This window comes from Leiobunum rupestre, chromosome 3 (genome assembly GCF_980474605.1).
Source record: "Leiobunum rupestre chromosome 3, qqLeiRupe1.1.hap1, whole genome shotgun sequence".
Classification (NCBI taxonomy): domain Eukaryota; kingdom Metazoa; phylum Arthropoda; class Arachnida; order Opiliones; family Sclerosomatidae; genus Leiobunum; species Leiobunum rupestre.
The window spans coordinates 13,916,921-13,944,897 of record NC_143386.1 but is presented as its reverse complement, the minus strand read 5'-3'; the positions used below and the strand labels follow the sequence as shown (position 1 = coordinate 13,944,897).

Sequence of the window (27,977 nt, the reverse complement as noted above, 5' to 3'; positions counted from 1 at the left end):
AGTATAAATAGAAAAATACAAATTTCATCACATGAACGATATAGTTTTCTTATAATTGGGTATTATTTGGATTTGGAGCTATTTTCCCATTGTTATCTTGTTTATTTCGGAGTACTTTCTGAGCAACTATTTTTTCAATTTCCGCTAAAGGCGCTTCGAAGAATATTTTCATGATGTAGGCGAGTAGGTGCGAGAGAGACAGCGAACCTGCTTCGAGCCACACCTGCAAATTGTTCGCGAAGTAAATAAAGTGAAAATGTTAAGGCAATGTGAAATTTGGAAGAAATGGTATTTTACTATCATGTGGCCGTAAGCGTCGATGACTCCTTGGACAGATCCGGCGAAGTAAATTATTACTAGTACGTGCAGCAAATACACCAAATACGTCAATCGAGTCAGTGCGATGAAAGGTTTCCATGATAAGAATTCGTTAATGACACCTCCAACAAATAAAGTACAGTGAGAGTGTGTTACCTTTATCAAGCCCAACGTTCGAGAGATTTCAATACGATATTGCTACAGCATTAACGGTCCTAAAAATTGGGTAGGGAAAAACTAATTGGCAGAATCTGCTCAAACTGCACTTTTGAAAATGTGGCATGATCTAGTTGAATGAAAGTCTGTCCGTGGCGCGGTAGTGCAACGCCAAACATACTAGCTTCAGCGGCACGTTTTAGTTTGAGCAGGTTCTGCCACGCAGATTAACACACGCCAATTTTGTTGGTTAACGTATCTTTGGACACTTAATCTGCGTGACGCGATATTTTTCATATATTTGGTACTCATGCTTTGAAACTTGAAAGAATTTTATGCGACAGGGATGTAAAACAGCAGTTTTACTGTTGCATCGCAGATTCAACTAAATCCTAGTTTGAATACATTCTAAAGATCTAAATTTAGTCCATCAAGTGTACCTTATAAACCAATTTAAATTCGAACAATACAAAAATCATAGGCATATGCTTTACAGCATAGGGCCAGATTAACACTGTTGGGGGCCCTTGTGAAAAGTAATAACTCTTTTAACGCCAATGTAGTTATAAACATAAAAACATTTATTTCGAAGACGGGGGCCCCCTAACAACTTCCAGACCCCTATTAACCTGGTTTACATGACAATATCCCCCTTAACTTCCTTCATTAATGTTGGATGGAAAAAATGTCTATATCTGGCGAATCTGATTTTTATATCATTGGAATTATTAGATCGCGATTAGCGAGTCTGAACAAATATAAGGCTTGATGAACATAGTGGATTTTTAAAATAAAATTATATTGCTCTAGGTTTGTCACGTTGTCAAGTGTTTTTTTTTATGAAATTAAATTTTCATTCCTTAAATTAGCTATCTAAAATTTATCAAATTTGATTGTTTCTCTTAATTATTAAGTGGAAATCGTTTAAAACTTCCTACGCAATGCTCTCTTAACTTTATTATTTATTTTTACTTTACTATTGCACATGCCACATGGTCCAATAAGTGTATACACTTAGTATTTCCTGTACAATAAACTCCAATTAGTAGTAATAACAACTAAATTTATCTATCAGGGTTTATTAGCTAATAGCTATGCATTAGAAGAAAATAACAACGCGAATTCCAATTTACCGCGATTTTCCCTTCCATCATGGCTAAATATTTGCTACACATATTCCTAGCCTAACGATTTTTAAATATAAAAATTACAATTATTTATAAACCATATTTTATCGATTTTAGTGTTTCTGAAAACCACTACATGTATGTAAAATCAAGTAGAATCTCCGAAGGTACACATTTATGCTAATAATATTAGCAGTATTGGGAGACATACTAATATACTAATCACAAAATGAAAAAAAAATCAAATGATATCAATTAGATTATGCCACCCATTTTCTATTATGTTTTTTATTTCTAGCTGAACTATTTACCTAATTTTTGTTATTTTTTTGCTAAGCAGTGGCGGTTTAACCACTACTTATGTTTTAAACTGGGGTCTCGAAACTAAGTTAGAACGAGGTCAGGACGGTCCTAATGAACCTTAAACCCAGGGTCCCTGATAGAAATGAATCCGTCACTGTTTGTGGAAGTGCTTACCTCCGTTATCCGTGGCACATAGATACACCATGACGGAAAGACCGACAGCCCAGGTCGTCCTGCAGAAGGTGGAGTACACGAATGATTCAGTGGCACTTGGCAAATCTCCGAAGGCGTACTTGAACGGGTAGAATAGTGGCGCGAACAGAAGCGCTAAGGCCACTATCCAACCCACTCTGACCAGCCACTAGGATTATTGAAAAACCAGTTGTAAAATCAGAGTTTACTTTTCGAGCATGGAGGGGACTGTGAGCAACGCTAAAAATCATCTCAACATAATAATTATTCCGAAGGAGAAATAATTTAATTCTGGGTAACACTAAATTCTTATATTTTATATTTTACTGGAAAAATTACCATGGGTTGTTCGATGATTTCTAGTCAATAGAAATCACAAACCACTGCTACTTTTAGCACAAGCGTGAATCAATGTGAAATTAGGAAAATTCTGACAGTGTATCCCTTACTTTTGGAGATAAACTACGTTTATAATTCCGTGCAAAATGAATGCCCAAAGCCATTCCGAGAATGTAACTACTGATATGACAATATGGTAATTTGAGTCCGTAGTATGTAAAGTCCAAAACTTGTCTGTAATGAAGCTCCAAGTTAAAATCAATAGATTATATAAATTGATGAATACATTTTTTAATTTACAAAAGAAACACCCAAATTTCAAATATATTTCATATATGACATCCAGTTTTAGTATTAGGTAGTTTTTTTTTAATAATTGATCACTTTTCTCAAGTGTGGATTGATTATTGGTTTACTACTGTCTTCTGCTCACGTATTGAGAGATTACAAGCAGACGCCATTTAAATTATAAATATTCATCTGATTCGCGACTCTCGCGAGACTATTGGGGTCATTTTGTTACTGCGTAACACAAAAATATTATTATACTAACAAGGAGACGACCCGAGGTGTTACACACCGATTTTGTTCAAACTCGGGGGATTGGTAGACCTTCATGTAACTTGAAAAATCCTAAAGAGAATTTATTCAATGGGCAATGGTTTTGCCATGGCAACGAAAAATGTTTTTGACAAAATAAAATGGAAATTTTCCCATTGAAAATAATATGGGATTTGGACCGATTCCAAGGGTCCCCCCTGTGAAAAAATTTAAAAGATTGAAAATATTTTAAAATACCAAAATTGTAAAAAAAAAATGTTAAACATTGACGAAAAAAATCAAAATTTATCACATTTTGATCAATTTGAACCAAATGGGTGAAAATGAACCGATATGGCTTAAATAGGAAAAATTTCCAATATTTGTTGTCAAAAACATTTTTCGTTGCCATGGCAAAACCGTTGCCCATTGAATAAAATCCCTTTAAGATTTTTCAAGTTACATGAAGGTCTACCAATCGCTCGCGTTTGAACGAAATCGATTTGTAACACTTCGGGTCATCTCCTGTAAGTCGACAAGTCGATTTTCGAATTTTATTTACTATCCGGATTTTTTTTGGTGTATTGTATTTTGAAGTAGTGTCGAAAACTAAATGATTCCCTTTAAAGGTAATATATATTTTTTAAGATAGATATTTATGAAATATACCTCAAGTATCTAGTTCTTTAATTTTTTCAAATAAAAAGGGGCGCTGCGCAACATTTGGGGACTAAATCAGGTTTTGGTTTTATATGGCACTCGCGCGTGCAAGACAGAGCGTGTAATAAATAAAAAATCAGAGCGATTTCTCGTGCGGCTTATACAAATTCCGTATATTCTGTCCCCCAAGGTTGTGCAACGCTCCCTGTTATCTTAAAACATTTAAAGAACCTCATTGAAAGCATTTTGCATGATCTTGAACCTCTAACCTCAAAAAATCGTTTTAGAGTAAATATTAGAACTTTACAATTTAATCATTTTCAAGGCATTTCCAGAATATATATGAATTAGCTTCGTTAATTTGGTTTTACAAGTTAACGGGCAACAAAAGTGGCCTATTGAAAACTAAGTGGCAGAATCTTCCGAAATTACAACGTAACACTGGCGAAAGGGGAAAAATGTGGCAGGACTTTGGTCAAAGAAGGTCCGACTTTGGCGCTGCCGTACTAGATTCCTTGTCACGGTGCAGTTTGAGCAGGTTCGGCCAAGTAGTTTTACCCATGCCCCTTTTTTTGCCTTAAGAGCAAATTGTTTAAACTGTTAAGAGGTTAAAGGTTTAAGTTTTTTAATACTTTTAAAATGATACCTTTTTAGCCTGTTTGAAATAAGACTATAAAATAATATATTAATATTTTTCCCACTATTTTAAGATCTGCGTGTCTCAAATATCCTTGATAGATAATATTTTGCAATGGGTGGTTCCATTGCCACTGAATAGAGAAGTAATATTTACTGTTTATCTGGAGCTGTCACTATGTACACAGGAAGAGTGTCTTTCAAGTAAACCATAAAACCGGACAGAAACATTGACAGTAATGTTAATAATATCATAATGATGTATGACACACGTTTCCATCTGTAGAACACTTGCAGAAGAAGCAACCCCATTATAAATAGTTGAATATCCGCCGATACGTACCACAGATGCATTAATGGCTGAAATGAAAAATGGGGTTACTAATGGTGTCCAGATGAAACCGTCAAAGCAGGGATGTCGCTTTAGGGGGGTGAAATGGTAGCCTCTGCTGCCTCTCCCAAATAAATTTGTTCATTTGGCAAAATGAGGTAGAGGTCAAAATCAGGGTTATTGGGCAGAACAGAATGAGGTTGATTTGGAAGAATGAGGTTTAATTGGAAGAATGAGGTTTAGTTGGCAGAATGATGCTTGGTCAGAAAAATGAAGTTTAGTCGGCAAACAAGATATTTTCGACAAAATGAGGTTTGGTCGGCAAATTGAGGTATATTTGTCAAAATGAGGGTAAGCTAGCAAAATGAGATTTAGTTGGTAAAATATAGTTTTTGACGTCTGTTTTTTTGGAATCAGTTTGAAAAGAAAAATTCCTCTAAACATTTTGCCAAGTGAGTCGGAAAAATTTGGATAAAGTTGACAAGACCAAGGAATCTTTCTCCCTAGATTCGATCCCCTTCGGTACAACCCTGCCTCAAAGCTAAAATAGCGTAAGTGACTACACGTAGTAACGGTTGCCAATTGGATGCTAATAGCATCATTGGCTTCGCGATTGCTTGAAAAATATCACTTAAGATATTAAAATGATTCTGGACCAATAAAAATAGGGAACCGTTGCTACGTTTGGTCATACATCAGCTAGATACCTCTTGCTCTGTCGGAAAAAAGTTACTGATACAAAGAAGCACGGTCCACCATTGCGTTTGAGTAATCTGGAGCGGGGTTGAAGTTTCTTCCTTCCAATTTGGACCCGAACCAAGCAACGGCAGAAGCGTGATGAATCCCAAAATCATCATGACAGATGGTAGACGCCTAATTTAAATTAAATTTGCACTTGCTTTATTTGTTCAGTTTTGATTAGCCCCAAATTGTTTTTTTTTATACTTCTTAATTCGTTTTTGACCTATTTGGTCTGATTTTTCCGTTTTTATTTGATAAAATCTAGTTTTCTAGGGGTTTAAATTTTTTGACCTCTTACATGATGGACTGTTCTACCTCTTCACATTTTTTATAATTGCTTTATTTGCTGGTGTTTATAACGTGATCACGTGGCTCAAACCGTCACGATGTTCAGCCCAAAGGTGTTTACTAAGTCTCCTTACTAAATAAATAAATTGCGAATTATTTTCAAGAATGTATTTATTTATCCTTGGGGGGATGACTATAATGAGACGCTTTTCAGCTCAAAGAGTGAAGCCGTTCCCCTAAATCAAATCAAATCAGCCTGGTATCTCATTGGTTTCCCAAATCTGACGTTTTCCGACGCGGTGGAAGCACACACTAGAGTAGAATAAATTTTTGGTATTTCGCGTAAATTAAGGTGAATGTTTCTATTTGAAACCTAGTAAAATCTACCTATTTTATCAAATGTTTTACCAAATATCAAGTAATTTTTCTTGGAAACGCTGTTTTGATGATTTTTTATTATAACCAAAGAAGCAAATTTCTAAAAGTCAGAAAAGGCTTTACCTCCAAAGTCTCCTGACAATTTGTAGTGGCACGTTGAATGATTTTAGACCTTTCTTATCGATGGTCTTCACGAGATCGTAAGACATAAGCAGAGCGCTGTTGAAGGTAAGATTAATCTTATTATCAATTATTTATCCAGTTAAAATGTTGATCAGTTACCTTATGAAGAGGAATGAGTTGATTGCAACTGTACCGGAAGACATGGTTTGATAGGAAAATCGGTCGCCCAGTTCTTCAGCTTTGATGCCGTCCCCTGGAATATATTTTCATTAAGAGAACACGACAGCAAAATGATTTTTTTCTGGCAGAGAGTTTGAAGCGAGGGGTCGGACATTTGTACAAAATCCCGTACACTTCAGAAGAAATCTCCGACGAAATCGCGAAATCCCTGACGAAATCGCAAAATCTCTGACCAAATTTCAAAATCTCTGACGAAATCGCAAAATCTTTTGAAATCGCGAAATCTCAGACGAAATCGCGAAATCTCCGATGAAATCGCAAAATCTCTGACGAAATCGCGGAATCTCCGACAAAATCGCGAAATCTCCGACGAAACCGCGAAATCTGATGAAATTGCGAAATCTGTGATGAAATTGCGAAATCTCCGACGAAATCGCGAAATCTTTGACGAAATCGTGAAATCTTTGACGAAATCGCGAAATCTGACGAAATTCACTTTGGATATTGCTAGGAACTATTGTCACCTCATATAGACTCTTAAACGCGACTCCCCAATCGACCGCCATTACATTACAGTCTACGGGGAGGGTGATGAAAAAACCGGTTTTGGGGGGATGAAATGTCTGCGGTAGAGCGCTTGCTCGTTAGTTGTCTGTACGATAATGGCGGCGCCCAGTAAACGTTTCTAAAAAGAGTTTTTAGGGAACCATAAAACTTCGTAGGTTCTAGGGGGATCTGTACACTATATAACGATTCAAAATTTACGACGTGAATCAAATCGCCAAATGATTAAAAATGTAAAACATAACACTAAAGCGGAAGAACCTTTCCTTTACCGTGTAATGTACTTCACCTCGAACAATATTTTCTTTCGGGTCTATAGTTTTGAAAAATCAGCGGATGTAAGTGTAAGTGCATATTTCTAGCTAATTACTTTAGCAGTATCGAGTATATTTTTTCTTAAGACAAATATTATGTACTTCTGCTAGTACTTACGGTACGTGTAAGGACTGGAGAGAGATATCGTGTGGTCACTGATGATCCATCCCACCGTGAAGAACTTGATCCCGTAAAGACAGGAAAATTGCCGCTTCTCGGGTATTTGGAAAATCTTCCTCGAGTTGGCATTCAATGAAAAGGCACGGATCAGCTTTGCTATAGCTTGTGAAACCACTCTGAATTTGATTATCTTCATTTGGTAAACATGTTATTATGGAGAGGTCAGTGCACGGTCCTATCTCTTTCATATAATGAAGTGGAACCCTTTCGCCAAGAGCCTAGTCTGCTCTTGGTGAAGGCGAGAAGGGAGTGTATAGAAAGAAAAATATCCCTGTGTCTTAAAGCGCCATCTAACTATCGCTAATCGAACTTATTTGAGTTTTTCGTAAATGTAAAGGCTATAAATAACTATGCACCATCTATAAAAAATTTACATTTAAATTTATAACTTCTGTCTAATTGTTAGGTCCTTATAACAATTTATTATGAAAATAAGATAAACAAAATATTTATATGAATACCATAAATTGATTGGTTTTGTAGTTTGGGTTACGGGTACCAGTCTGATTGGCCGAAATTCTTCCCGTGAGATTTAATTATCGACTTGCAACTGACGAACTAGTTGCTCACCATAAACCGGTAGTGCGTTGACCTCTCCATAAATAGGTCTTGCTGGTAGTGTACTCACTATTAGAAGAACCATCTTCCCCAATCTTTGTGCTGGAAGGTTTCAGCCAATATTCAGCTACTGTGGCGCTTACGGTCAGTAAGAGAAATACGCCAATCGTGGAACTGAGCAGACGGAATTAAACAATTTTTAATTGATAATACTGAATATGGAACAAAACATGGACGCCGCCATTTTAAACCAAACATGACGGGTAACCCGGTATCATGGTAACTGGTTATTATTAATACATTTAATTAACACTAGGTTAAGGCAAAAAATACCACCTCGTTGATACCGCATTATCTCTGTAATCATAATTAATTTTTAATTATGCACATTATGTGGCATTGCGGAAAGATTGTGGGATTACGTAAAGATTTTGTGGGATTGCGGAAGGATTATGCGGCATTACAGAAATAATATGTAGGATTGTGGAAATATATTTTTGATTATGTTATTACTCTAAAAATGGCAGCGAAGGCGGCGCTGACGTTTTGGCGTGAAACGAAGTCAATACCTTCAGCTTTTAACACTTACATGACGATTAACTGAGTCCAGTCAAGCTGAATTAAGTCCTCTGATGATTCGCAATAATGAACGCGTCCTTTCAGTCCCACTTTGTCACTAACTTAAAGGTAAGTCCTTTATTTTAATACTACGTTCGGCTAAAGACTTTTTCAACGATTATCTTGTTAGCGTGAAATTATGTATACAACCAGAAGTTTATATATTTTCGCAAAAGAAGTATCCATCTTGGGCATTAAACGAAACATGTACCTTTCGCAGGATTCAGGGTCTTTTAACACCACATCATGTCGTTCTGTAGGGATGATTAGTTATATTATTTTTTTGGCATGTCACTATATGACGAATTTTCAAACCAAATTAATTTTAAAACAAAAGCGGCAGACTGCGAAAGGACGCATTTGAAGGAGATGGATACTTATCCCTTAAGAAGATTATTATATAATTCTGATACCACTAGGAATTATTATATCCCGTGATAACACCAGGTGGAACGTTATAGGTCGGTGTTGTTAATAATACAAGCCGAGCTCCTTTTATCTATCGCCGGTCTAGTTTTCCACCCACGCCAGATCGGCAGGGAAATGATCCTTTATAACCATTCCTATTGGTAGGTATGAATTCTCACTGCTAGTACTTACGAGCTTCTACCATTTGATGGACGTCGTCGTCTTGGCAGATCGACGGAAGGCAGATCCCTATTTGGACAGATCCGACGTAAAACTTCGAAGCCAACCGAAGCAGTTCGTGTCCTAGCTACAGGGTATTGAAACCAATTTATTAATTAATTGAATTCAAGTGATGTGCACTAACGCATCAGGGATTCAATTGGGTTAGTTCGTAAATTTAGAGATTCTTACTGGAATAATTGGAAAAATATATCTATACTAATTATTTTTATTTGAAAGTGGTATTCGGCTAAATATTCAATATCGGTTATGTTATCGATAGAAAGGTATTGTTATATCCGTTAAACCTTAAAATAGGTATTGATATCGATTGACCATATCGATAGAGATCGGTATTGGTATATCCGTGAAGCATCAAAATCGGTATAGTTATCGTTATCGATTGGCCATATCGATAGAAATCGGTATTATTTGGTTTCTATTAAGCAGTAAAATCGGATTTTCTACCGTTACCAATTATTATATCAGTTAAAATTGGTATCGCTATCGAAATCATGGAAATTAAAGGATTTCAATTTCCTACTTCTGATTTCATGGTGAAGTTTTTCATGGAGTCTAACGGTCTGTTTATGATGACGAACTTGGGTTTGGGCGGCATGGGCGGCTTCAAGCGCACCAGGCAATACTTCCCTCCGAATGAATCAGCCGGGTCACTGGCTTCGTAGCGGATCATGTTGATGCACGAGGTGTGAGACCCGTAGAACGAATAGGTCCCTGACATTTGCCCTCCCATCGGTTTCCCGGTGGCGTCGAACACTGCTCAAATAAAATGCTTAGCTTATACAAACAACAATGGAATGCGTATTTTGAAATTAATAAAGAGAGCGGTTCAAAGATGAAGGAAATATCGAGGAGCTAATTCGAATTTTAAATAAAGTGACACCTTACGAAAGCAAAGTAAGCTTTTCTGCCATCTGTTGGAGTAAGGACTCTCTTAGTTAAACGTCGTATTGACTAAAATTAAGTTATTGGTCAGTAACCAGAGGCGAGTACGGACAACGTCTTTTAATTACCTCGTATCTCGGTCGCAAAATAATTAAAATAAAAGTTGTTACATGTTTAGAATTGAATAAACTGTAATAAATAGACAAGTTAAGGCTGTTGCAGGGAAAACTTGCAGCGGGAAGTTGCAATGGGAACTTGCAGGAGGAACTTGCAGGGGAAACTTGCAGGGGGAAGTTGCAGGGGGAACTTGCAAAAGGAATTTGCAGGGGGAACTTGAATGAGGAACTTGCAGGAGAAATTGCAGGAGGAACTTTCAGGAAGAACATGCAGGGGAAGCTTGCCGGGGAAACTTGTAGGGGGAAGTTGCATTAGGAACTTGCAGGAGGAACTTGCAGCGTAACTTTTAGGATTGTAGATTGTACAGAATTAGGCTATACGTCTACACTCATACGAGTTTCTTCTACACGTTTCCAGGGGTTGGTTTAACCTGTTTAATAATGTTGAATAGAATCTATTGGGCACTGAATGTATCGTGAAGGCTGTCTAAAGTGCGACTTATATAATTTGAATTAAATAATAAAGGGGATAAAATTGTAAATTCCCTCTGAACTAATAATTATTTAATAACACCAAACAAACCCCACTCAATTATTTTACGACATTCTCATAGAAAATAAGTTTAGAATCTTCTAAAACAATAACTAGAGGCGTAATCAAAAAATTATTCGAACAAATTCGAAACAATAGCTCTAGGGTTATGAACTCAGTTTTAAGTCTCTTTTACACTCAAAACTTACTGTTGAAAAAACAGCAAATACGGTTTATAATATACAGCAAGGTGCAGTTGAAGTGGGTTAACAGCAGTTTGTCGTAAGATTTACAGCTTTCTGCTGTATTTTGAAGAAAACAGTAGCGACTGTAAAAATTCATATTCGTACTGTTTTTAAAATGACAGTTATATTAAAATTAACAATATGAAACCGTGGTTGACGTTTTACATCAAAAATGCGTAAAATTTACCACACGTTGCTGTTTTTCTGTTATAAACGGCAAGCGCTAGTATATAAAACAACTAATTGTTATTTAGTTGTCAAAACATTTTTTTAAATCGCCCAAGTTTAATTTTAGTTTTAAATATAATAATATTCGATAAAAATATTTGTATATACTCTTTTGTATAAGTAGAATCCCACGCAAAATGATATATTAATTACAACCCTTGTTCATCGTGTGCTTAATAGTTTGAAACCAAGTTAATAGTTTACTTTCCTTTGGTTTTCGCTATAACTCTAAAGTACAAAGGCTCGAGCTTAACATGAACATCTAATGTTGTAGTCATTTTTGATATTTTCGATTAAATTTTTCTGTTGGTTATGAAAATATTTTGTCAAAGTTTTTGTTATAATAATTTTAATTAATAATTGATAAAAAAATTTATATATTTCTATCATGAATTGATTAATAAAATATTTGAAAGTTTTTAATTAAACCAGTGTGATAATGGTTTGTTCCGTAAAATGTTTGATGAAATTTTAAGGTTGTGAATAAATTCTGTACTAAATTCGTTTGGTAACTAAAACTACGGCAAACACTGGAATTTTACAAACATTGGATATTACTGTAAAAACTACATGCATTTACCGTATTAATTACGTCTTGCTGTATTTTTAAACAGCAGTGTCCAGTAAATTTAACAGGAAGCATGACAATAATAAAAAACATTCAGAGTTGGTTGTGAAATTAACAGCAATCTGCTGGCATATATGCTGACCGCAGCTTATTGTAAAATTTACAATAATATTTTTCTGTGTGTTCCACTTAGCTTCTCTTCACTTCTAACTCAGTAGAATATAATACATAGAGCGCATTTTCATACATAAAATAAAAATGTGGTACTTTTCAAAGGGAGCAATTTTTTGGAGTCCAACATTCGTAAGATTCCCGTACGCTCTAGTGAAAAACGATTTTAGAAATATTAAAATCAATTTGAAAATCTTGGTGAAAATATTTTTTTTTGCCAAATCTCAAAATCAGCCAAAACAAAGCAGAAATTGTCACGAAAATGGTACTCTGATTCCAAATTCTTAAATTAATGCTCGGATTTTTTCACCAAATCATGGATGTGTACCAACGATATTACTCACAATTTGCAGTCTAATGTGAATAATTTTCAAAATTCCACTTAAAATGGATTACAATAATTAATAAACCATAATATTCCACCAAAATAGTTCATAATAATGAATTCAAGCCAATTTTCTAAATGCTAATGAATAAAAAATACCGCAATAACATTACGGAATTTACGCTCAGATGTCATCCTAACCCAGCTTTAGAATCCAAAAGTTTCAAATGGTGAATTAATACAAAATTAAATATTTCCCTTGGGGCATTGAAAATTACCGCTATTTTTCAAAACCTGTAACCGCGTAGAGATGTAATTAAAGAGTTTACATTTATTTGTACCACAGCACTTAAAACTAGCTTTTCCGTTTGTTTAAAATGTTCGGGTAACATCGATGCCAAGACTTGTTAATGACGTACTGTGTTTCGAGCCTAAATGTGAGCTTCCCTATTTTGTATCAAACTAGACCTTCAAAACCCTTGATATTTTTAGTAGTTTGCAATAGATTTTGTTTCCTGGTTATTACAGCAAAAAAGTGCATTTCCTTCTTCAATGTGATAAAAATAAGGTCGTTATTGTGCACATGGCTAAGGTGACCTATGTTTATAGAGAATTCATCAAAATATAATAATGATATAAATGGTATATTAACCCAAGCAAAGAGATACACTTGTTTCCCTGTATACAAGGGTTTGTTGAAAAATTGAAACGATAATTGGATGAGGTTTGGCACTCGTATAGGTTGCTGTGGGCTCGTGTGGCTTGAAGGCCTTGTCACCACCCTCCTACGCATTGTAACCCAGCCACCTGTTTTAAGGCATTAGAATTCGCTTGATGACTTGGGTTTAAGGTTGTGCCTGGTGTAAGCCTAGCTGACTATTTGGTCAAAACATCATCCTTTCATACTAAACAGGGTTATAACCGTTTAGTAGAAACCTGTAGGGTTACTGTAAAAGCACGGGCGGGATTTCTTCTAACTTTCAGTCCAAGGTGATGCAGAATTTCGGACATGGGGAAATGGCGACAATGAGTGCCAATGACGATGGCAACAATTTGGAGCGAAATAAAGTCTATCGGATCGGTTTAAATCATAGGAAAGTCGAAATTCACCGTTTCTACTAAAAACCCCTTCAACTTCTTGTTTCCAATTTTGAATAATCGTGGTAAATATTTTATTCACTCTACCTCAGCCCAGAACCTCCGCATCTCACGTTAAAACATTTTGACCTACCATGATATGGTGCTAATTTCTTTTCTCGGGTGACAGCACTTCGCGACTAGCTACATGCACCGGGATATTGTTACGATAGTTTTACTCAAGATTGGACTACTTTTAAAAAAGGTTTTCTACTTCAAATAAAGTGTCTTTCACTTAAATATTTATCCCAAAAACTATATTTTCACAACTCTAGTGTTATTAATAAATATATAAATAAATTTGGTGAAAATAAATTGGTGAAGGATGAATATGTTATGTATAGTGGAAATTTATTTGAAACAAATACATTTTGTGAAATTTAAATATGTTTGGAGGAGTGTAATTAAATTGGGTGCATTGTACATAAATTTGGGGAAATGTAAAATAGGCTGTGAAATTTCAAAGAAAGTTTGTGAAATTTTAATGGAAGAAGTATGAATAATTTTGGGGAAGTGTAAAACAGTTTGGTGAATTGTAAATAGATATGAGGAAGTGTAATAAAGAGTTTTGTGAATTTCTAATAAATTATGTGTTTTTAAATGAGAAGTTAAGGAGATATTAAGAAGGGTTCCCCTTAAAACGTTATAAGTCATTAAGTATTGTCTTTAAAATTGTCAAAACTAATTTAAGCACTAGTGTAGTCTGTTCGACGAAATTAGTATTGCCAGTGTAAAAAGATGATTAAAAAAGTTCCTCTTGAACTGGTGCTTCCAACGGCTAACTTATCAGGTTATTCTGCTCGTAATATTCAGATACCGCCAGATAATCAGTTAATCAGATCATTTCATTCTACCTGACTTCAAACTACATCTTCTAATTAACCAATCTGAACTGTTTTGTTATGTTTCATCTCACCAGATTCAGTTAGCTGAGCTTATAGTTTTGGTAGATATAATCTCGCGGAAAGCAAATTAAAGTTACCGGTAATTATTTGATGGAAAAGAATTTAAATAAATAACTCTGAGGCATTTAAAATCTGCTCACCTTTTGTCTGTCGGTTTTAAATAAATGCGGATTAGATTCGGGTTTACTGTATCCACTTGAGCGTAAATACGTATAATCTAGCATCTGCATTTTCGTAGTTATTGTAATATTTATAGAAAAATATAGTTTTGGTTTTTTTCCAATTAATAGATATACAGGAGAAACTTGTAGCTGAGTCTAAATATAGTTTCATTGTGTACGAACGACACTCTTAGAAATTAACCCTGCGGGTTAACCCGTTAAATATAACAATTTCCAAATTAAACCATGGAAAATATATTAACAAAATTTATCGTCAATATCGTTATTACTCCCTCGGTTCGTATAACGCTACTAGTATCTGAAAAACGGTAGAAAACACTAGCTTGGACTAGAATTAAATAAGGCAATGGTCACATAACTCTTTCCTCTCATTAGCTTGGGGATTTACCATCATCTTTTAAAACTGCTCAAATCTTTCGAACTTCTTAACTCTTAACAGCCCACAGTTTTCCTTGTTGAAGTCCATACAGAAGCTGCAGCAATCCCCGAGTGCACTCGTCGGTTATGTCCAGTTGCGACGTAAACCGAACGGCCATCGGTAAAAGCGTTTTTACGGCTTGACCGGTGAAATTCAAAATCCCGTTTTCCATACCGCTCCATTTCGAGTATAATTCCTTCAAATCGGTATCGACTTCAACATGTTCTTTGTCTTGGTACGCTGCCTTCACAAAAAAATCACTTCCAAGCAGCAGAACTAACCACGAAATCACCAAAACAAAGTTAATTCGCGGTAAATCAGCGCGACGCATTTTCGCCGTGGTTTGTAGTAGTACAATACTTATTCCTAAATGTTTTCCTTATCATTTTAATGTTTTGCGAGGTATTTCATAAAATGAAAGTCTAGGACAGATTTTAATAACGGGTTTTTACTACCAAAAAAATTACGAAAGAGCCTCTACGTTACGGCCAAAACCCAGTAAGTCGACTTATTGGTTTTTGCTTCATTGGCCTTTTTACAAAATAACATTTCAACCATCGTTTATTAGAAAAACGTTCAACATATTATCAATAAAATTTAAAATTCATGTAACGCTCAGTTTAAAATGTAAGCTGTGATTCTCTTTTAACCTACATTTTAATTTATTTTTCAAATAAATTTTTTTTTGACTTACCAGAATTTCGAGCTATAAGGCAGATTTATTGAGAAACCTGTTTCTGCAACTTTGAACTTTCTCTCGTAGATCGCAGCTAGCTTTAGGCGGAAAGATTGGAAGTACACCGCGAATGGCGATTATATCTCCGACGAGTCTTTTAAATAAGCCTTCACGTACAATCGTATCTGAAGTAAAGCGTTCCATAATATTGACAAATCTAATACATATTTGCAAAAGGTTGTGTCTGACGGTCTGTCTCGCTATAGGCGTCCTGACTCTTTGCACTTGCCTTACAGCGCACAAACTTGGAACATTTGTAAGCGAATCGCGTAATTGATATGTTCACTCTCCCAACGTGATGTCATAATGGTTTTAATATATATTACTATTTAAGCAACATATTTCCGCACTTCTGTAGCCAAAATTATTTTTAGGTGTTGATTGATTTTTCCATTTACCTCTTAAACACTTTTTATAAATTTCCCGTTTATTAAAATTAGGTTTTTTTAATGACTAAAAATTAGATTGCTTTGAGAAATCAGGACAAAACTTAAAATTACTTTTCACTAAAATAATGTCCAAAATTGGAAGAACTAATTGAAGTGTTAATAATACTTTAGACTGCATAAAATTATTTTCCAAATAGGAAAAACTAATTATAGTGTTAAAAAAAATTTTACTGTATAAAATAATGTTTAAAATAGTAAAACCAATTATAGTGTTAAAATACTTTTGATTGTATAAAATAATGTTCAAAAAAGGAAAAACTAAATATTGTGAGAATAATCCTTTAGACGGTATAAAATTATGATCCAAATAGGAAAAACTAATTAAAATGTTAAAAATACTTTTGACTCTATAAAATAAAGTTTAAAATAGTAAAAACTAATTAAAATGTTAAAAATACTTTTAACTCTATAAAATAAAGTTCAAAATAGTAAAAACTAATTAAATTTTAAAAATACTTTTAACTCTATAAACTAAAGTTTAAAATAGTAAAAACTAATTATTGTGTTAAAATACTTTTTATTGTATAAAATAATGTTCAAAAAAGGAAAAACTATTTATTGTGTTAAAAAGACTTTTGACTGTAAAAAATAATGTTCAAACAAGGATAAACTAATTATTGTGTTAAAAAGACTTTTGACTGTATAAAATAATGTTCAAAATAGGAAAAACAAATTATTGTGTTAAAATTACTTTTCACTGTATAAAATAATGTTTAAAAGAGTAAAAATTAATAATTGTGAAGTCCTTATATTGTTTTTGCTTTCTGCCATCAGTATGTAATAAAAATAATATTACAGGAAAAATTTAAGCTTGGTTGAGAATGAAATGGTTTCTTTTTCAAGGCTATACCGATTTATAACTGACTTAAATTACGGATAATTATTTCGCGGTTTAAAAGAGGACCGTTTCTTCAAAAGTATTAAACAATGTAGTTAAACTTTTCAAAACCAGTTTAGCCTTATCAACCAGACCATCCAATTACAGAAGAAAATATATTTAAGTTTTACCAGCGAGCTAGAGGTACATGTAGCTCCAAGCATTTCTAATGCAAAATAAGTATTAAATTGGAAAAATTTTGCCAAATTTTAGTAAATTCATTTTCCAATTTATTATTTTCGTAAAATACTAAATTATTAATTTAAGACATTTTTCATGAATTAATAGATTATAGGGCACTGGAGCTACAAAAATCGTACCTTACACTATGAAATCCAGCCAATCATATTCAAACTCTGTTCTGGTCCATTAATAGTTTTTAAAAATAGCAAAAATAAATAATATATTTTCGGGGGTAAATAGCCTGTGATTATGTATTCCCGATTTTCGGTGGTAAATAGCCTGTGTCTATTTATCCCCGATTTTCGGTGGTAAATAACCTGTGTCTATTTATCCCCAATTTTCGTGGTAAATAGATTCTCCGTTTTCCACCACCGGCTCTCTTTATTACCTTATTTCTTTATGTTTTTAGCGATAGTTTATTTATAGTTTATGTTGGAACTATCCGCTGGCCTTATGATCAAATGTTCCCCTGGCACATGTGGGGGAGGGAGACCAGGAAAAACGTCACATGCGAGGGCTTCAATAATGACGGAAGATGTAATTTTTGGTAAACTTATGACCTTTTCAGGAGAAACGAGATTGCTCTTCGAGCATGACGAGGATTGTGAGCAACGATAAAATTTATCTCAAAATAGTCATTGTCCCTCGAGGTAGAAATATACAGAGTTTTTCAAACCGAGGAGCAACAAACATAACACCCCACACAAGTAGAACGCAACCCGACAAAAGTGGTGCATTTTCTTGTGTCCACTTTTTATTGGTCGGAAGGGGAAAATTCGGAAATTGTCTTCCCCTTTTCAGTAACACGTTCAGCGTAAAGGCTCGTCCAATGAAATTTGTACACAACACTGCGTTAGCGTGTTTAAAGGCTAGTGGCGTTCTCCTTGTGTTTGCTGCTCCTAGTTCAAACTGATCGACATTAGATTTTTTCTCAAAACTATGATAGCTAGAGTTTTTAAATAGGTGTATGGCGTAAGGAAAATTCTAATTTCTAATTTGCAAAAAAATTCAAAAAAGATTTTCATGTTTTTCAAAAATGAATTTTTTGACCGGTAGGTGATAGACGAAAACCATTAATGAAAAAGCTGTAGAACATACTTAAAAAGGTACTAAAAATATCTTGACCCCTATAACCCACTTGTTATTTTTCTTGACCCCATATCTATATGAAAAATCGGTTTTTTGCGACCGAAGCAAAATTATTTGTACGTTTTTAAATACGCTCTACAACAGCCTCATTGAAGGTTTTCGTCTATCACCCTTTGGATAAAAACATTGCTGAATTATTAGACATCGTTCCTCTGAGACCTAAAGAATAAAGGCATAGTCTTCTAAGAGACAGAGTTGTATACTGAAACTAGCCAATGTCCAATTTTCCACTTTTGTTGAGCAGGCATTGTTAGAAGTTGGCGATGATGTAACCGCCTTCTGGCAGGCAACATGAGGGCCAACTATATTCGAAAGTTGTCTTTGAGACAAATATTTCCCCTTACGTCATAACCGACCTTTGATAATTCAAATATGTAGCCAAAATTACTTTTCTTCCTAAAATTTGGATATTCAAATACTGAATCAATAAAAGTAAAAAATATAGAAATCAATATTAGGTACGCAAACGTAAACAGTATAAAAACACGAGTCAATCCGCTAAACATATCACACTTTTTAATCAACTCTTATTACGTAATATGAACACTATGTTAAGATTTGTTCTTTTCCTGGTAATATCATCAACGGTAAGTTGAACTATTTACTTTCATTCCGATTGCAGAAACTGAAATAAAATTGTATTTCGGGTATATTAATCAGGTTCTATACCAAAACCCGATCTACGTTGAATATTTCTAGGCACCTAGGACGGTATCCATCAACGAAACCGCATCGGACTTCACCCTAAGATCGCTATATTTCTAGCCACTAAGGTGGCCGTTTGGATTCATCTCATCCGTTCTAAAAAACGATGAAATTTAGTCTCCAATAAAGCCTAGGTATTAACGTAACTGCAATAAAAATCCATATTTCGGTAAATAAAATATATTGTATTAATAATTTTACGAACCAACAAATAAAGAAGATGATTCTGTAAAGCCATGTCGATAAACTGTGTCAACATATTTAGTATGAAGAGTTTCAGTACAGTGTTCATCACAGACTTAGAAATTGAGATAAAATAGGCCTATCGATCTTAAACTTTTAAGGCCAACAATAAAACCGGAATATGAACATTCATTTAGCAAAATAAATTAATGAAAAAATGATAGCTTATTTATAGAAAAAAAATTACATTACAAAATATAGAACCAACGAAAGAGTAGTATATAGTATAACTAGTGTCGAGCACTGTTGTATCACTATTCATTTAATACTTCTTTCGAGAGTTTGGTGAGTGATCGTTAAATAGAAAACAAAGGGAAGTGTAATCTGACGTCATAGCTCACCAAGGTCACGCTTTGGTATGCCGTCAAAGTACCATCTTCGTACTCTTATTCGTCTAACTGCGCATGTGTCAGATAATATTGAAAGTCGCTTATTAAGATTGATGTACAATTTGTAAATAAACTTTTTATTTTAAAATTAATTATACAGAGCTATTGTCAAAGACACCAAAACTTGTTTAACTTTTCTTCAAACTATTTAAAATGAATAAGGAATAGTTCTAATAAATACGCAATTTTTAATAACTTTTTATTAGCTAGAAAATTATATCGAAAAATATTGAAATATTTTCTTTTAGTATTTAAGTGTCTGTAATATTACAACGACAGTTTTGTAAGTAATATCACCTTAATTTATAAAACTATATCCATGTTAACAAATAATATTAGGCAGCACCCTATGAACCTGGTTATTCCAGGAGAAAAACCACGCCTCCCTCCTTTCTTTGTGTAATCGTTCCGATTTGTCTCTTCAAAGAAGAAAGATGCAAAAGGTAAATATCTCAGATTTTCCATCCGTGTAGGCCTTAACCCGTTTACATTTGTGATATTTCTTATTAATTTTTTAAGGATCAATTTCTTACACACAATCCCTTGCGATTTGTGCTGTCCGTTTAGTATAGAAAAGAAAATGATACATCACTAAATAGTTGATATCGTGCTCCTAGATGTCACTGTTTAAATTTGGGCAGTTGGGGGTCCAGAAATAAGGCAATGGCTGTCCCTCGCACCGTTAGGGAAAGGAAGAAAAATGATACAATCGATCGAATATATCGATCACTAGTTGGGCCCCACACTTTGGCCATTTTCGCAGATAATTATTTAATGTATATCCCCAACACATTGAGGGATTATGTGAAACCAAATGTCCCCGATTTTACAAAGACATAATTTTTAACCGTGGTTAATATTATGTTTTTGTATTGAATTAATGCGTTAGTGACGCCTTGATTTTGAGAAATATTTTATTCGTTGTGCGATGCTTAGCAACTAGCCAGTTTTGTTGTACAATAAACATCATTCTATTCAAAAAATTAAGTTTAAAAATCAACGAAATTTATTGCACAATATTAAAACATTTTAAAATTGTATTTTAAAATGTTTTAATATTGTGCAATAAGTTCCGATGATTTTTAAACTTTAATTGTTTTTACGCATCAGTAGCCTTAAATAATTCATTTATTATCAATCTATTCTAGTCTAAAAATATGAATAATTTTATAAATCTCTACTTTTGTACTTATATTGCTGTATATTTACAATACTTTTAAATATTTTGGTTATTTAGGTCTGGGGCGTATGAAAACGTAGCTAGCTTATTGTTCCAAAATATTGGTTTTTCTATACTAAACAAATAAATTCATAGAACCATAACTCTTTGAAAACACCACCAAATTTATATTTTTATCCAAGAAATCTGTAACCCTGGAATAACATATAGCTGTTAGTATTAGATGTCATTCTGAGGGAAGAAGAATGCCAGTTAAGGGTGAGGGAGGTCCTTAGAGGGTTGGTCGTCCCGAATAATGGACGACATTGCTCCGGAACCCAGACTTCAAACGCAGCAATTCGGGCCGAAATGACTTATGGCCCTCGCAATAAAAAGAAAAACTTTAATAGTTTCTGTTCAAAGAGCTCAGCACGCAAAGCGGCCGCTTTGGGCCGAGATTTGTGGACTAGCTCAAAGAAAAATATTATTTCGTCGCGGAAAGGTCAGACGTCGACGACGAAGGTTCGATAAAACAAATTGTCCTGGTATTTGAGTCGCTTGGCACGAAAGCCCGGCCCATTTCACACTGCATTGACATTCTCCGCTTGACACGTACTTTATTTCAAAGATATTTTAAAAGCGGGTCAGAATGACTTTTAAAAAGTGAAATTTATCTAGATCGGTTGCATCAACAATTTTTGTTTTTACATTTCTCTATTGGAATTCCTCCAGCGTTGATGTCCGTAGTAGGCTGAGTTGGGTTGTATAACCAAATTAATACCTATTAAAACGTTTAATTAATGGATACTTGTACATATACATACAATTAGTTAGGAATAAAGTAGATAACGTTTTGTGAAGTAAAATATTTGGCGGGCGAAACATCAACATATGTGATTTTCCAAAGAGACTCAAATTTCTAAAAATTTAAACCACATTTAATCGATGTTTATTTTGGTACGGTAATACACTGAATGAGCTTTACCTTCTGTTTATTTTATGAATAACGTATTGGCATCAGAATAACCTTTTTGTGCAATAAACGCTTGGTTGGAGAAATTGGTTTTGGAAATTGTAATATATTATTTTATTTTATAACAAGTGGTTTATTTTATTCCTATAATTTCGCTACATTTGTGGATTCCATTTCTTGGAAATTGAGACCCCATTTAATTGATGTATATTTTAGTAGGCATAATAATCAAGAAGGCCCATACATAAACACCGATGAACTCTTTACAGGACAAGAACTTCCTTAAAACACGCTCTTTGGAAAAATATGCTTTATAAGTGATTAATGCTTTCAAAGTTCCATTGGCCCACCATTTCAATTTGGCCCTTAATTTACAATTCCCGAAAAGAATATCACCAATTATTATTTTATTAAATTTCATTGTCTTTATTGACGTTAATACGAAAATAAATAATTTTAATATTCAATGTACAATTCGTGCGATAGCTGTTAGACTTAAAATACTTTTTTCCTCAATATGGATGTATTTATTTATATTAGAGCTAATTTCTATGTTTAAGCAATATTGAGCGTTACTCGCACTTGAATGAATGAATGAATTTTTTATTTACCTTCCAAATATTTTTTCCCTTTTGAAACAGGGAGGAGTACATTTTAAATGTCTCACAGGTACAAAGGATGAGTGTATATACAAAGTATTATGATACAAAATATTACACTCAAATAAAATAAAATGATAGAGAAAGAAAAAGTTTATAATTACATTATAAACATAAATGCACAAAGGAAGTGCAACGTCTTTGAAGATATTTATTTTGAAAGGCATTTATGGCCCAAATTGATAATTTAGTTTTTCGTAAATCGTATGGTCAACGAGTTCGTATTGGAAATCACGCTCCGGGCTTAGGGCTAAACAATGTAGAAGGAACTCCTCATCAGAAAACTCTAAGTCGCTGGGATCGCGCCATTGCTTAAGTTCGCACAAGACACAGTGATGTGAGCGACACCTTCAACTGGGTAGCCACAGAGGTAGAGCCAATCGATTGGAGACACGATAAAAACTTATTGAGGTTAACGATAATAGTGAGTGTAGGGATCTGTTGGCTCGCGTGGCATGAAGGGCCTGCCACCACCCTCCTACGCATTGTAACCCGGCCACTTGATTTATTGGCTTTAAAAATCGCTTGATGACTAAGTCGTAAGATGCGCCTTGCTGATTGTCATATCGCGTGAAAACCGGAAATCAAGTATTTGTAAGCGTAATTAGAAGAATTTGTTTTATTTCGGTTTCAAAAGCTTAGTTTTCTTATGAAATAAAAAATGTGAGACCTATTTTCGCAGTCTAAGCCTCGATCTTAGCAGTCCTTTGCAACACCGCTGACGACTTCGATCACAAAGTTTTCAGCGAAAATTAATTTCGGAAATTCTCCGGAAAAACTAACCGAAAAATTGTCCATACATGTATTTAATGCTTTTTGTATAAATATGACTACGATTTAGTTGATGGTCACTCGTAAGCCTTTGTAACCTGATTACTAATTTCTGTCATTTTTAGTCATTACACTGAGATAAATTTATATTGTATGAATTACAGAAAATATCTGGCAAACAATCATTCCAGAAAGGTTCTGATTTCTTTACAGACATTTCCGAAATAAAGTTTTACAGTAACAAACTGTTTTTTTAACAGATAAAAACAAAATTTTCACTTACAGATTAATTATGTAAAAATTACAGATATTTGTATTGTAAATTTCACAGAACAAATATGTTAAATAAAAATGTAACGTTTTTTTTAAAGCCATTGTTCTGTACATATTAAAGAATGTTTTGTTTTAAAAACTGAACAACTTGTGTTTCTATAAAACGTACTTCTGTAAATATGACATACCGTTCTGTAGGAAAAACTGAACAACTTGTGTTTTTATTTAACGTACTTCTGTAAATGTGGCATACCGTTCTGTAGGACAAACCTAACAACTTGTGTTTATATAAAACGTACCTCTGTAAATATGTTATACATTTCTGTAGGAGAAACGGAACAACTGGTTTTTATATAAAGTACTTCTGTAAATATGTCATACCGTTCTGTACGCAAACTGAAAAACTTGTGTTTTTATAAAACGTACTTCTGTAAATATGTTATACATTTCGGTAGGAGAAACTGAACAACTTGTTTTTATAAAACTTACTTCTGAAAATATGTCATACCGTTCTGTAGTTACGTCTTATGTGTTGCAAAAAACGGAATTCTGTACACATTACAGATAATTTCGGTAGAAAACACCAAGCCCAGATTTTCTTAAATACTTTGAATTCGGTTTTTTAAGGAAACTTCTTTTGAAAAACGGACTTTCCGTTGTGATAAAAAACCTAAATTCTACAAATATTACAAAATATTGGATACAATTTCGAAAAAATCATTTATTCATGAGCCAATTTCCCAAAATTACTACCGGATTTTATTTTTAATTCATATCCAATCATATTGGGATATTTTGTTTATCAAAACAAGGATCTTTACGTTTATAACCTCTTTCGGATTCTTTGGATTTATCTTGGCGATGCATCTTAGTTTCTATAATATTGAAAAGAAAATTAGTTAAACCTTGCCCTCAATAATTTATGTTTAGTAGTAGAGTTAGCCCGCATTCAAAGAAAGGACTTATTATACAAGAAAAGATTATTCCCTCTAAATGTTAATCCGGGTTGCCACAGTTTTCATTTTAAAATTCCCCGACTTTTCCAGGTTTTCCCGGACAGTCTAACACAATTTTAATGGACCAATCAGTAGCGTAGCAAGGGAGGCGGCACTTTTCACTTCATGGTAACTGAAGCGACGGCCAATATTCCATTTTAAACTATCTTGGAAAACTATTTCTATGCATTAAGGGGGCGGCAAAAGGTCTAGCTACGCCACTGGGACCAATGTATCTACTTTTATGAAATAACGTTCAAATCTTACAATTAAATTATTTTAAGTTAAACCATAACTTATTTTGAAGTGGTAGTTAAATATGAACAAGAGCACATAATATGCTGACGTTAGAAGGCTATAAAGAAGTCAAAGACAGTAAATCTAATGCATGTGGTCACCGGCCAGTGATGGTCGTTGTTCTACCCCTGTGAGAACAGGGTGAGAATCCGAGAGGAGGTGAGATGCGCGAAACTTCAAAAGGAGAGGAGCGTGAGAGGAGTTTCAGAGAGTACGCGTTTCAGAGAGAGAGAGGAGATTGAAAGGAGGGATTTTACGACTTCCATAAACGGAAAAGAGAGAGATGAGATCAGATTTTTCAACAAAACTAACGGGAGTGTGCGCGAGGTTAGATTAATTAGCGAAATTCGATGAGAGGAGATGAGATACAAAATTAGTTTACGGTGGTTAGAGGAGATGAGTTTGAGTTTAAAATTTTAGAAACGGGAATAAGGTGGAGTGAGAGTTATCACGAAATTTTGAAAAATGCCCATCACTGCCTAAAACTGACACAGGGTTTATACAACCATAGGCAAACCGATTTCCCTGATATTTCCCGTTTTTCCATTGATATGTGGTCGATCTAAAGTCGAACATTCATTAAACCTTTAGCATAGGCAAGTACAGGGAGTGTCACACTTTTTAGAAATTATCTCACTTTTGTTACTTATGTCACTAATAGGAGTTCCAGCCTAAAATATAGGAAGAATAATAATAATAATAATAATAACTTAATAATTTCATATAATTCACGGCACAACTTGTTCTTTCAATAAAGCCCCAGTTTTTCCCCGGATCCCGAAGTACGTTGGAAGAACTCGAAAATGATTTGTCAAAAAACGTCCAAAATATTAGAAAAAAATTCAATATTATTGTAGTACAGTCAAAAAGAAATAATTCAAACAATGTCATCTTCACGAGTTCTACTACAGTCGAACTATGGTCCCCAGAAAGCTTAGTTTGGTTTGTTTCTCTTTGCGCCAATGTCCGTCACGTGTTCTACTGCACCCATTCCCATAAAGTAAAATTTAGTCAACGGTTTTACTTAAAGCAAGTCTCGGCTCTATCAAAAAAAGTAAAAAAAAGTGAAAAAAAACGTTCTTGGAATGTGCTGCCACCTAGTATTAAAAATAGAAACTAATTAAAAGCTATACTATCGCCATCTGGACTTGAGATTCTGTACCAACATTATAAACAAAACAAGCTGATTAAGCCCAGTTTTTGTTGAAATTTATTGTGCTGCACTGTCAATTTACGGAAGGTAAAGAAATTAACACAAGTTGAAGACAGTTTGTCTTGCAAATGAAATTGTACGATAAAAATAAGATATATAGTGAGGCTCAACAATTTATCCTAGTTTATTTCCTTTATTATTGATACAAAAATATATTTATAATCATGAAAATAATAAAATAGCGATGGAGTTATACAAGCTAACTTGGGAACCTAATTTTGCGAAAGAATTGTGTACAACGTTGAATGTATTTATTTGTATTGCTACGTGTTGGAACCATAAATTTAATTACGCTGATAACCAAAGAATAAATTTATTTACGAAAACAAATGCACAAGAATTTATTTATATACAAAATATTATAAAGAACGCTTCATTTTACTTTCATTCAATCGACAGATGGCGCAAATACTAAATTTCAGCAAAACCTTACTAGTGGTCAACCTGGGAAATAAGGTTTTTTCTTAACTGGTCCCAAAGACTCCACAGAATTTTAATTATTAAATGTGCTTTGAGACCAGTGAAAGCTCATGAATTATGAAACCGGGGATAGCGAGACTAAAGAATTGATGGTTTGAGGTAAAATCCTAGAATTAATAAAATGGTAATCTCCTATTTGTTGGTTACGTTTCAAATAATTAATCTGGTCACCTATTTTTTGGTCAGGTTTTGAATAATTAATCTGGTCACCTATTTTTTGGTCAGGTTTCGAATAATTAATCTGGTTATTTTAGTTATTATTATCGAATGAATAAACTGAACACGGTGACCATGATCCCCCAAATTATTAATTAATTAAAGCAATTATTTAACTGATCTTTCACCACCGTCATTATTTCCAAGATTGCTAGTCTCAAGAATGCTGTAGTGTTGGTGTCTAAGGCTTTTAGCCGACATCACTTTGCATGTCACTCTCCAAAAAAAAAAGTCTCAAGAATGCCACAGGGAAATTGATTATTTGATTTTCGAGGCTAGGAACCCCAGGAGGAATACTTGATTTCCGCCGGAAAAGCATGTTGTCTTCGACGCATATCAATGAAACTCGACTGTAAAAAAATTAGTGTGCTTACCGCTAAAGACATATTCACCAACGATAAATCGGTATTTGATTGGTCGGTTTCAGTTGTTAGGTCTTTCAGGAATCTAAGAAAATCCCTGGTAGACACCTTATTTTTGGTTACCGCTAAAGATACAATTCCCACAGTCAAATCGATATTTTATTCCCTAGGCTAGGAACCCTTGTGATATATTTGTATTAAAAACAGGACCACAAAGCCAAAGGGGGTTTATTTGTGGTTAGACATTGCATAAAAGGCTCGAATAATAGCAATATTAATTTCAAGCCCGATTGGTTTAAGTTGGGGACAATGAAGCAATCGCTTTTTGGAAGGTAATTGTAGTACTTTGGGTGGCATATTGCTCCAGTCGTTAATTAGTTGACATATAACGAGTTGATGTATACAAAGTGGTTTTATTAATTGGCTTGATGTCCCATTGTACGAGTATTGGAAGTGACCAAGACGAACTTCCTTTCCAAGGATTACAACCCCAACACAAAAAACTTGGGTTGTAAAAGTACGTGGTCTTCCAGGTGTCAAAGAAAATCACTGGTAAAAACGTTAGTTGTCTTATCGCTAAAGACTTACTCGCTACTGGCCAAGACGAACTTCCTTTCCAAGGATTACAACCCCAACACAAAAAACTTGGGTTGAAAGAGTACGTGGTCTTCCAGGTGTCAAAGAAAATCACTGGTAAAAACGTTAGTTGTCTTATCGCTAAAGACTTACTCGCCACTGGCCAAGATGAACTTCCTTTCCAAGGATTACAACCCCAACACAAAAAACTTGGGTTGAAAGAGTACGTGGTCTTCCAGGTGTCAAAGAAAATCACTGGTAAAAACGTTAGTTGTCTTATCGCTAAAGACTTACTCGCCACTGGCCAAGATGAACTTCCTTTCCAAGGATTACAACCCCAACACAAAAAACTTAGGTTGAAAGAG

At 34.3% G+C, this 27,977-nt stretch overlaps 1 protein-coding gene across 1 annotated transcript; it reads right to left on the bottom strand.

Moving 5' to 3' along the window:
* Nucleotides 1-2,600: 2,600 nt before the first annotated feature.
* Nucleotides 2,601-14,971, bottom strand: LOC149949512 (nose resistant to fluoxetine protein 6-like). Its single transcript, XM_090169248.1, has 11 exons — nucleotides 14,920-14,971; nucleotides 9,719-9,951; nucleotides 9,148-9,262; nucleotides 8,519-8,609; nucleotides 8,000-8,103; nucleotides 7,309-7,473; nucleotides 6,292-6,385; nucleotides 6,133-6,228; nucleotides 5,310-5,475; nucleotides 4,615-4,631; nucleotides 2,601-2,669 (listed from the first exon to the last, which is right to left on the bottom strand). Coding segments are annotated over exons 1-11 (1,083 nt in total). The 5' UTR covers nucleotides 14,921-14,971; the 3' UTR covers nucleotides 2,601-2,668.
* Nucleotides 14,972-27,977: the final 13,006 nt, after the last annotated feature.